The sequence below is a fragment of the Ictalurus punctatus genome, chromosome 24, assembly GCF_001660625.3.
Source record: "Ictalurus punctatus breed USDA103 chromosome 24, Coco_2.0, whole genome shotgun sequence".
Lineage (NCBI taxonomy): Eukaryota > Metazoa > Chordata > Actinopteri > Siluriformes > Ictaluridae > Ictalurus > Ictalurus punctatus.
Genome location: NC_030439.2, coordinates 18,115,493 through 18,126,914, shown reverse-complemented (window position 1 = coordinate 18,126,914; position 11,422 = coordinate 18,115,493). Strand labels below are relative to the sequence as shown.

At 38.7% G+C, this 11,422-nt stretch overlaps 1 protein-coding gene across 2 annotated transcripts; it reads right to left on the bottom strand.

Annotated features, from left to right (window-relative positions):
* Positions 1-283: 283 nt before the first annotated feature.
* On the bottom strand, positions 284-11,380 carry shfl (shiftless antiviral inhibitor of ribosomal frameshifting). Of its 2 annotated transcripts, none has more exons than XM_017454359.3 (11): positions 11,231-11,380; positions 10,594-10,794; positions 7,740-7,875; positions 7,549-7,598; positions 7,415-7,453; positions 7,271-7,327; positions 4,810-4,851; positions 4,487-4,642; positions 3,993-4,096; positions 2,643-2,800; positions 284-1,791 (listed from the first exon to the last, which is right to left on the bottom strand). In XM_017454359.3, the coding sequence occupies exons 2-11, from the start codon at positions 10,618-10,620 to the stop codon at positions 1,565-1,567; spliced, it is 996 nt and encodes a 331-aa protein (XP_017309848.1). In that variant the 5' UTR covers positions 10,621-10,794; positions 11,231-11,380; the 3' UTR covers positions 284-1,564. The 2 variants fall into 2 exon arrangements, with proteins under 2 accessions (XP_017309848.1, XP_017309849.1); XM_017454360.3 differs by having other exon boundaries at positions 11,144-11,323.
* Positions 11,381-11,422: the final 42 nt, after the last annotated feature.

Below are 11,422 nucleotides of genomic sequence, written 5' to 3'. Positions count from 1 at the left end.
CAAGAAAAACTAAAACCCCAGTTACAACAAAACAACAGCACTTCTGTCAATCCAATCGTATGAGCTGATTGAGGGGAACGGTTCAGTTGTCACACAGAAAAAACAAACATGAATTGTGATAAATTCTGATTATAGTGACACATTCAAAACCTTGTTTGGATTTTGGGTTAAGGCTTTAGCTTTGCGTTGGAGTGGTTGAAGTTAGTGTTTATCCCATTCGTATAGGTTCACGGGCAGTGCTGCACAGTATAAGTGCAGTTTTAAGATAACACAGAGTAAATGGTGACATTAAAAGTGCTGTATTTTACACCGTAAAAAGAACACAAATATGCCTGGTTTATAAGGTGTTAGGAGAAAAGGGCTAGATTTTATGCCATTAACTTCATTTCTGACCACCCGCATCAGGAAAAATAAATAAATCCCTGGATCACATACCTCAGTAATCTTGTTAGACTAGGGGCAAACCCCCCCAAATATGGTTATTTTTCTAAGGGATGTCACTTCCCTGGTCTTCAATCTGAAGAAATTGTTAGTTTGGAAGTTCAAAAGCAGTCAAAGCAGAACTCAAAGGCTTTTTTTTTTGTGCTTCAGCTGGTATATTGTGTGGGTTTTAAATTAACAGCAATGTACAACAAAAACAGCTGTTCAAGAGTACAATTTCCAATAGATAAACTCTAGCAATATATTCACTGCTTTATACTCTCTTAATAAAACAGAATAACACTTGCGGTCTTCATAAAATCTAGAAATGACTCTTCAATCGTATGAAATGTTTAAAACCTCTGACGCATACACACACACACACACACACACATATATATATATGTTTATATATATGTGTATATATATATATATATATATATATATATATATATATATATATATATATATATTCAATCCCAGCAAAGCATTTCTAAGCAATGTTATGTAAGTATGGAAGGATGCTGTCTGAAACCCTACTACAGTGTCACACTAACCTACAAAAGCAGGAAGTGATTTAAAAGCAGGAAGTGATTAAAAGAAGAGACGCAAAACTGCATATGTTTCCCTGGCTGCATATTACCAAAATCATCAGCCTCAACATTTGCTTATGACTTAACTAACTACGAGAACAGTTTGAAGGTGATTTCAGTTTTTAAGTGCACTTTTTTTTTTTTATGGCAAGGCAACACATGACACACTTGCTGATATTTCTTCAACTAAACTGCCCTTGATAGAAAAGCATATGGATTGTTGACTGACTCGGGAAATAAATAATATTTGCTGACATACAATACGACCTTATTCTGTGTTAGGCACAAAAAAGATTGCATAGGTGTCAATCGAGCAAGTTTACACAGATAGAGATCCCTTAAGATTATAGAACATTTACAAACCACCAGCCCGAAAAATAACTCATGATATCTTCAAAATTCCTAGAGATATCGCTGCTTCTTTGAAACACTACTCCCTGCACTGTGCCACATTTAGTTTCACATTAGATGAATTTTACAATAATCAAACGTCTTTGGGTCAGTGCTTAAGGGCGAAGGTTTTGAGCTGTGGACGCACACTGGCATTCCCTTCAGCTGCTGGTGCTGCTTCCTGAGTCGTCGTTGTCGCTCTCTTCCTCCTCGCGGATGTCTTCCATGATGATGTCAAACAAATCCTCCAACAGGCTTCCCTGACTCAGGCACGTGTTCACCGTGGAGCCGCTGCTGATGTGGCGATCGCTGGGGTGCACCACCTGCGGCTTACCGTTCTTCTTCCTGCTGACCGGGTGCACGCACTCTGTACCAGGAACGTCAGGCTCTGCGACGGACACATACAAAATGTTAGATGTGAAAAACTACAAACGTTTGCTAAGCAAAGCGCTGCTCTCGGTTTGGTTTGATCCGTACAATTAGCTGGACGTTTAAAGCTCTCAATCTGACTGGCTATCTGAGATCGACCGATTGATCCATCTGAGCTTTTCAGAAGAAGGTCAAAGTTCACAGCGTCCCGTCTTTCAAAAATAATTAGGGTTTGGTTGGTCGTCTGTAGCGTCAGTCAAGCAACCTCTTCGTGTGAAAGTGGGCGGTCCTAGATGATGTATAATGACCACTGGTTTGAATTTCAGAACTTTTCAGTACGTTCGGTCACTTGGCACAGCTCTCTGTGTGAATCGGTTTCATAAAATCTTACTCAACCCTCTGAAATAACTATGCTATGCATTACTATGCATTTTGTAAAACATATTTAGATATTTTTTTTTTTTTTTTTTTTTAAAAAACAACAAAAAGCTCTTTTAAAAAATCTAAGATTCAGTGAAATCTGGCACAAAAACTTATATTTATTGTGTTCTAGAGAACTACAGAAGTTTAGGTTAATTTGTATTTTCCTAAAACTTAAAAAAGATAAGATAAGATAAACTTTATTGATCCCAGTGTGGACACTATGCATGAAAGGGTTCATTTCCACTTTTCTCATTTCTCTGTTAAATAGTAAGGCTATACACCAGATATAATGTTATAACCCATTTCATGCGGAAGCACCCACGCCCATGCGAAATAAATTCTAACCGTTCTTCACATGCACTGTTCTGACGAGTGTGTTCAGGTGATGAGGTTCTACACTAAAGCAGTCGTGTTACTGACACCTAGTGTAGAGCAGTGCTGTGTTACCCTGTCTGTTAAAGCAGTCCTCGGCCAGGCAGCTGTGCGGGTGTCGTCTCCTCATGCCTGGGTCCAACAAGTTTTTGCGTGGAGGCAGGATGCGAGATGGCTTAACAATGAAGCGACAGCCATAACACGGAGATCCCACGTCCATTCGGCCGAACCCCCTGGCGGAAAAAACAGAAACAGTCTAGGTAAAAAAAACAAAACGATTTATTTAGAATCGTGTCCAAGAAATAAATAAATAAATAAATAAATGAAAAGGATATACACACGTGATGATCTCATCCATGTTTTTTTTTTTACCTACTGGATTTTATCACTTAAAATCTATATTTTATTTCTATTCATAAAATTTACACGTGTATTGGACGTATCTGACGTTCTTCGAGTCATAATCCTGCCCCTACCGAGAAGGTGGTTTTTTAGAAATTCACACGTTTCATGTCTAATTCCAGACTGATATCAACGGTGAAAGATCTTTTTGTGACACAGGGCCGTTATAACCGCACTGCCTTTTCTCATTTTAAAACCTAAAAATGGATCTTCTATTACCACGCTTTTCTTCTTCCTCGAACAACCCTCCAGGATTTCGATTCACGCGCATCGAACACGAGTGGTCTCATCTATCGAAAAAACATCACTGTGAAAGACTGTGCAAAAACAATTCCATGCGATCGCGATTTCCCCAAGTGAAGCAGTTTTCCGCAATTTATTTATTTTTTTAAATCCGCAACAAAATCGAGCATCTTTTATAGTTCATTATAACAAGCTACTGTTTCTATCGCGACGCCAAATTCACAGGCGGACGCTCCACACAATCTAAAAACCGATGGATTATTTAACAAAGAAAAAGAGATAATCCTTTATTGTGTGAAGGAAACGTTTATTTTGCATTTCTGGAAGGAGTCTCCAGTGTCAGCGTCTTCTAACACTCAAGAGGTAAAGCTGTGACTTGAAGTTTTCCAACATGAGGAAGTCCTCAGGACAGAGGAGGTTTGCATTTTATAGTTTCTCGGTAACAATCTGCATTTTTTGTCGTTTTAACTTCAAGAGGAAGTGAGGGATGTTTATAGTTCCTATGATGTAAGTGATAGCAGGAACTTGTTTAGCTAAAAAAGTCAGCTAATGTGATTTTTTTTTTGATGTGTTTGTTTACAGTTAATATTTGGATAATATTTTTCCTTATGTGTAGAAGTATTCGATGATTTTTCCACCTCCCTAAGAAAGGCTTGGGCTAATAAAGTACAGGAACTTCCTTTAAGATAAGAAACAACAGAAAACAACAAAGAAAGACTGATGTGAGGTAGAATGGTTTAAAGTAAGGCTTGTAAGAGCACTGGCGATGGTTCTACGTACTTGAAAGATCGAGCACAGCGAGGGCACATGAACTCCCCGATGCCCCACCTCTTGTCTAGTGGCACAGGGTCGTATTTCTGTTTGCACCCGCGACAGCGAGACACCTGAAAAGGATCAGAGATCACACTGACTGATTCTACCGCTACTCGCTTTGAATCAGTCCACAGCAGCGTCACATCGTCTCTTATCTTTAACATCAGCTGCCAGTTACTTTCATATTTTAAGTAAATTTATCCATCCATCCATCCATCTTCAACCGCTTACTCCTTTTCAGGGTCACGGGGGAACCTGGAGCCTATCCCAGGGAGCATCGGGCACAAGGCGGGGTACACCCTGGACAGGGTGCCAATCCATCGCAGAAGTAAATTTATCTAAGAGTTCATTTTTAACTTACTTTTACAAGCGGATTTGTTTAAACAACCGATTGCACATTTACAGTTTGGATTCTTTTACCACGTCTGGATACGAGTTGATGTATAGTATGTGACGTTTACCGGCTTTCTCACAGGGACTCGTCTCCACCAGCTCTTGTCGCAAAACTCGCAGGCGAACTGGTGATCGACGGAGGGCATTTGGTTCTTCTGCACACGATCGAACATGCGCTTATTCTTCTCTGTCAGAGGCAGGTGATACAATTTCTTCCCGAGCTCCTACACACACAAATAAATGTAAACATGACATCTCCTAATATTTACTATGTGACGTAATCACGCCGTAGCGATTTGTTTCCCCTTTATATGGTCAGATGTTTTCATTAAGCTGCACAGGTGGAGCTTGAGTTTCACTGGGGACGGAATGAGGACTTTAGGTAACTGACCTGTATGTCTTTGTCCTCTTCAGGCCCCTTGTTTGCTTTAGACTGGACAGAGACCAGGAGAAGAGAGAGTACACATTAGCACAGAGGATCCATTGAAAGAGGCAGACTGTAATGTTGTAATCAACCTGTAACGATCATACGAAGTTTTAAAGGCACCTAAGAACAAGCATGACGGGTTGAGTCAGCGTTTTTACTCATATTTTTGGCTTGGTTTCACACTGCACATAATTAAAGGAACCAAAAGTAACGCTGTCCTTTGACACAGTTTAGCAGCTCACATCTATAGAAAAATGCTGCAACCCAAAACACGCAGGGAGTTTTGTCTACTTCCTGAAGTCGGCGTGATTCAGAGTCTGATCACTTTCTCATTACGAGCTCACTTGGAAGCAGACAGAGGCCACCTTGCTCAGACATTCCCAGAGCGGATGTTTTGGGCCGCACCCGAGTGCGATTGCAGTGTCCGTACCTGACTAAAGAGCTGCACCAAGGGAGAAAACACAGCAAGTTCCCTTCCAAATTGACTAAACGCTGCATGTGTTACGTCAAAATATAAGACATACATTTTCCTGTCCTGAAATTAGCTCCATCCCAGCCCCAGTTTAGGAAGTGTATTGTTGTCTTGGTAACACTTTACAATAACAGTACGTGAATGATCATGCACTAATACTTGAATTAATACTTATGTAAATATGATCTGATGATGAGTTAAGGCGTGTACTAATCAGGAACTAACAAAGAACTAAACTAAATCAAACACGATCTATAAGAAAGAATATGAAGTAAAGCAGTCAAACTAAACACGGAGACATCTAAGACTAAAACACCGGAAAATAATCGTAAATAACACTGGTTTTAAATGTCAACAGCATCTACTAAATGAATAAATGTTACTGTATTCGTTTGACCCTTGTGGGTAAAAGGAGCAGCGCCCCGGGCCCGAGCAACCCAGAGCACGTACTACTACTGCAGCGGGAATTGAAGAGAAATGATTGGAGAATGACGCACAACGGGTTGAGATGAAACGACTGGTGTTTATTATTAGTGCGTCTTTCTACGTTCGATAAGGAGGATCAGTGTCAATTATGAAAATAATCCAGTGTCATACCTGTGTACGCAGCTGCATAGCGCAAATTATATCAACAATTTCATATTATGCACATTTAAGTCATATTCTTTCTTATTTAGCATGTTTGATTTAGTTTAGCCCTACGTTAATACATTAACTACCAAACATGTACAGTATCTCGCAAAAGTGAGTACCCCCCTCACATTTTTCTAAATATTTGATGATATCTTTTCATGTGACGGCACTGAAGAAATGACACTTTGCTACAGTGTAAAGTAGTGAGTGTACAGCGTGTGTAACAGTGTAAATTTCCCGTCCCCTCAAAGTAACTCGACACACAGCCATTAATGTCTAAACCGCTGGCAACAAAAGTGAGTACACCCCTAAGTGAAAATGTCCAAATTGGGCCCAATTAGCCGTTTTCCCTCCCCGGTGTCATGTGACTTGTTAGTGTTACAAGGTGTCCGGTGTGAATGGGGAGCAGGTGTGTTAAATTTGGTGTCATCGCTCTCGCACTCCCTCATACTGGTCACTGGAGGTTCAACATGGCACCTCATGGCAAAGAACTCTCCGAGGATCTGAAAAAAACCCTGTTGCTCTACATAAAGATGGACATTAATGGCTGTGTGTTGAGTTATTTTGAGGGGACGGCAAATTTACACTGTTACACAAGCTGTACACTCACTACTTTACACTGCAGCACAGTGTCATTTCTTCAGTGTCGTCACATGAAAAGATATCATCAAATAATTACAGAAATGTAAGGGGTGTACTCACTTTAATGAGATACTGTACTTAATTTAGTCGTTATTCACGCATGAATCCATAAGACTCACATCTTAGTTATTACTTATAACTACACGCCTTAACTTATCATCAGTTCATATTTACGCAAGGATTAATTCAGGTATTAGTGCATGATCATTCATGTACTGTTTTTGCAAAGTGTTACCAGACAGTTGATGATTTCATTCTGTCTCTATTCTTTTGTGCCCGAACTTTACCCATTTGCTCACGCTGATGAGCCTGAGACTAAACGTAAGGGTGAACAAACGGGAAAAGTTTGAGCGCGACGAACATTCATCGCAAGTGAAAAACAAGGCAGTAGAAGGCTCTAAAAATGAAAAACTGTCCTGAGAAAAATACGCAGAGTCGAGGTTTGCATTGGAATTCGATTCCTGTGGGTGGTTTTACTTTCATGATGGTAGGAGAGAATTAAAGGCTATGTTCTTTAACATAGCGGTGGTAACGGTTAGCGTTGCTGTGGTTTAAATGTCGAATTTGTTTATATTTTGGGAAAACAACCAATTAAATTCATTATAAAAAAAACACAAGCAAGCACAAAAAAAGCGAATAACTGCAGGGGCGGGATTAGACTTCCGTGGTTTTACCTACTTTCTTAGAGCCCCTAGGATCGTTACTGGCTCCTGATTGTCCGTCTTTTCTTTTCTCCTGCAACATAAAACGTCATGGTCAAATCTCAGGCCTTACGGTGAAACGCAGAGGCGACGGATTAAATAATCAGCATGCGGGCGTTACCGTTTCTCGTTCCTCGTTCTGCAGTTTCTCGACCACGTTCTGTCAGTGAGCAGGACATGCATTCAGTTATGCAAAACAAGCTTTCTGCATAATGACGATTCGGACTCTCGAAGCGGACGACTCTCGAACCTTACCTTTACAATAGGATCGTTTGCCAGAGACCATCTGTCGTCATCGTCCAGGTCTGCGCATGGGATAGCGGATGAAATGGGAAAGGCGTGGAATGGATTGTGGGAAAGGGACGAGCAATGTCTGTTTAGTAAATCATGCTGCTGAATCAGGAGAAGCAGAACAAGTTCTGTTCAGAATAAACACTTCCTTTTACCTCGGTCTTTCATCAGGATGATCTCCTTCGCTACCAGCTGGTAGTTGTTCCCGTATCGGCGCATGAGTAATGTCGCCTTGTCGATCGAAATTTGTCCATGAAACATCTCTCTCAGTCGCCTGACACATTTTTCCAACTGAGTCAACAGAACGAAGCACAGAGTTCATATCCTTATATAAATATATAACTACATGACTACATTACACTGTCCCGTTTAGAACTCTACACATCCGTAAAGGAAAAATCCACCCTGGCTGAGCAGCAGATTCATTTTTAGAATTAAAATGTGGCTTTCAGCATCATCCAAAATTTATTTTGTAGCGAATTTTCAGATTTTTAAAAAAATTTCTTTCATCAACATGCTGGTCCATTTTGGCTAACAGTTCCCTACTTTACCCACAATGCTGTTCAACTGCCTGCTGACAGCGGTACAGTGGGATTCATCCCTTTCGCAATCTCTGCCTAAACGCAGTGATGCAGCGGCGCTTTAGGCCTTTAGTCTGTCCAGCTGTTCTCGCCTCCTCATTTGCACACTCTCTCTGAGAACAGATCAGAAGCTAGATTCATGAAACATTCTTCAGAATAAAAATTCTTCTTATTTTCTAACTTAAGAAAAAAGTGCAGAATGTTCTTTTTTCTTTTCTTTTCTTAAGATCGTTCCTAAGACAAAACTTTCAAAAATTCTAATTCTTAACATGAATGGTCTTAAAAATCTTTGTAAATAACTTCTTAAATCTAGGAGAACTGCCCGCTTGTCGTCGATCTCCAGAGGGTACGATTTTGAATGAATTTATTGGGTTGTTTCTAATATTAAACATGACATAATTATAAAACTTGCAACATATTATACACACTGTATAACTACAATGTATTTCGCTTATATAAACTAGCATACTTGGCTGATTGGTTTTAATTTCCAGCAAGTAAATTCTCCTATGAAGGTTAATGTTAATGTTAAACGAACACATCTCAAATTAAGATGTTTTTAAGGAAATATTTGAGAACTTCTCAAGAATTTTTCAACGAACTTTTAAAAAATTTATCTTAAGAACTTTCTTAACTTCTTTGTTAAGAGGGTTTTCATGAATCCGGCCCCAGCTTCCAAAGCTTCACTTCTGTCCAACTTCATCGCGCTCGGAATCTTGTAGATCGCTAACTAGCCGAGTCGAGTCTCTGCATCGGATAACTGCACTGTATTCTTTTGAGATTGAGATTGGAAATTGAGATAGAGATTGAGGTTTGAAATTGAGATTTGAGATTGAGGTTTGAAATTGAGATTGAGATTGAGGTTTGAAATTGAGATTTGAGATAGAGGTTTGAAATTGAGATAGAGATTGAGGTTTGAAATTGAGATTGAGATTGAGGTTTGAAATTGAGATAGAGATTGAGGTTTGAAATTGAGATTGAGATTGAGGTTTGAAATTGAGATAGAGATAGAGGTTTGAAATTGAGATTGAGATTGAGGTTTGAAATTGAGATAGAGATAGAGGTTTGAAATTGAGATAGAGATAGAGGTTTGAAATTGAGATAGAGATAGAGGTTTGAAATTGAGATTGAGATTGAGGTTTGAAATTGAGATAGAGATAGAGGTTTGAAATTGAGATAGAGATAGAGGTTTGAAATTGAGATTGAGATTGAGGTTTGAAATTGAGATTGAGATTGCGGTTTGAAATTGAGATTTGAGATTGAGGTTTGAAATTGAGATTGAGATTGAGGTTTGAAATTGAGATTTGAGATTGAGGTTTGAAATTGAGATAGAGATAGAGGTTTGAAATTGAGATTGCGGTTTGAAATTGAGATTTGAGATAGAGGTTTGAAATTGAGATTTGAGAATGAGATTAAGATTTGAAATTTGAGATCAAGATTTGAAACTGAGATTTGAGATCAAGATTTGAAACTGAGATTTGAGATCAAGATTTGAAACTGAGATTTGAGATCAAGATTTGAAATTGAGATTTGAGATTAAGATTGACATTTGAAATTGAGATGATCAGCTGATTTTTTCCCCAGTGTGACGTCAGTGCGGCACACGACCGCAATCGTCTCCTAACGAATAATTAAAATACAGCCCCAAGTGACAAATTAGCACCAGCATCACCGAACCCATCAGCAACATTTCAGTTTCAACACATTTAATACGTTTCCGTTCCGCTTTAATAGCTACGGGGCAAAGTGCACAGACTTCACAGCTTTTTATTTTGGCTGATACTTGCCCTCACTCTCCTAGCTGTGTATGTAAAAGCAAATAAATGCAAATATGGGGTGAAATATTCCTGCTCTTTTCCGTCTACTTAAAACACAGTTCCTGTTATGATGTTTTTAAAACACAGTTCCTGTTATGATGCTTCAAACACAATAAACTACCATTTTAAACATAAAAAAAAAATGTTTGTTTACTTCATATGAAATAGACACTGATAAAGTCTTATGGAATAATGATATATGTTTTACAGGTAGTATAAAAGGTAAAAATACAGTCATGATTTTAATTCATATAATGCAAGACTAATCTATAAGCAAAACAAATAAATAAATAAACAAACAACAGTATTTTATAAGCACACTGTATATGTCTGTGCTCCTGGGGATTTAAATAACTACCAGAAGTACAGAATAAGCTTCATGCACGTGGTGTGTACAGACACAGATCAATATCTCCCAGCTTTTCACATTATACAGCACAGTTCTGTAGGGTAAGACTAGGGTTTTACAAACATGAGTAATGAAGGAAGTCTTCGCTCATTTGTTTAATGATAATGAGTATGTATCCGGGCGTGACTGCTGCACCTACACCGACACACACGTTTACTGTGAACACAGGAACATGGTCTAAAACACGTATTAGATTTCTTACCTCCACTTCCTCATGAAGTCGACTCATTTCTTTATCACTGTTAAAGTCCTTTCACAGCAGGAACATTAGAAAGATTCCGTCCGGAAGCGCTGGAGCTGTAGACGGCCCTGTTTTCCTGCTTCACTCTTCACTCCACTTCACTTTCGGTTTCCATTCTCAAGGCTGCTGTTTCAGAGAACCACCAGCAGACGGCGCCAAACACTACATTAAAAAAAAAACTTGTAAATGTGTCATTTTCTTCTAATAAAAAAATTCAGGCCAAACCATCCAAAGATAAACATCAGCCATATTTACTTCCAACATTTTCTATATTTACTTAAGTTTAATTGATATGTTTGTGGAGGCCACTATACACACACACACACACACTTAAGTAGGGATACAGTTTTAGAAAAAGTAGACTAATCACTCATACACTACATAATACATATATACATATGTAAATTTAGTTCTTAGCATTTACTCTAGTTACCGTCTACATTTCATTGATAAACAAGTTCTACACATTTACTGTTTTGATAAAAAAAAAACAATAAAAAAATCATCTTACCTAAATGACCTTGAACTCAAATGAGTGTATGCTGGAAAACCTAAACCATATAAACATATAAACCACAACGGCAGGAAAATCACCAACCTGGCTATTGTTTCCAGTTTCCATGGTTACAGCGTGGCGCTCTCAATAGCACTTTGGGTAATGTAGTTAATGTAGTATTTTGCTTGGGCGTCGAAAAATGTGCACGATTTAAAGAGAGTAAAAATTGTATCGCAATAACTAGAGTTTATTACAAAGTACAGTCGTTTTACTAGCGTGTAGCGAAAATTTATG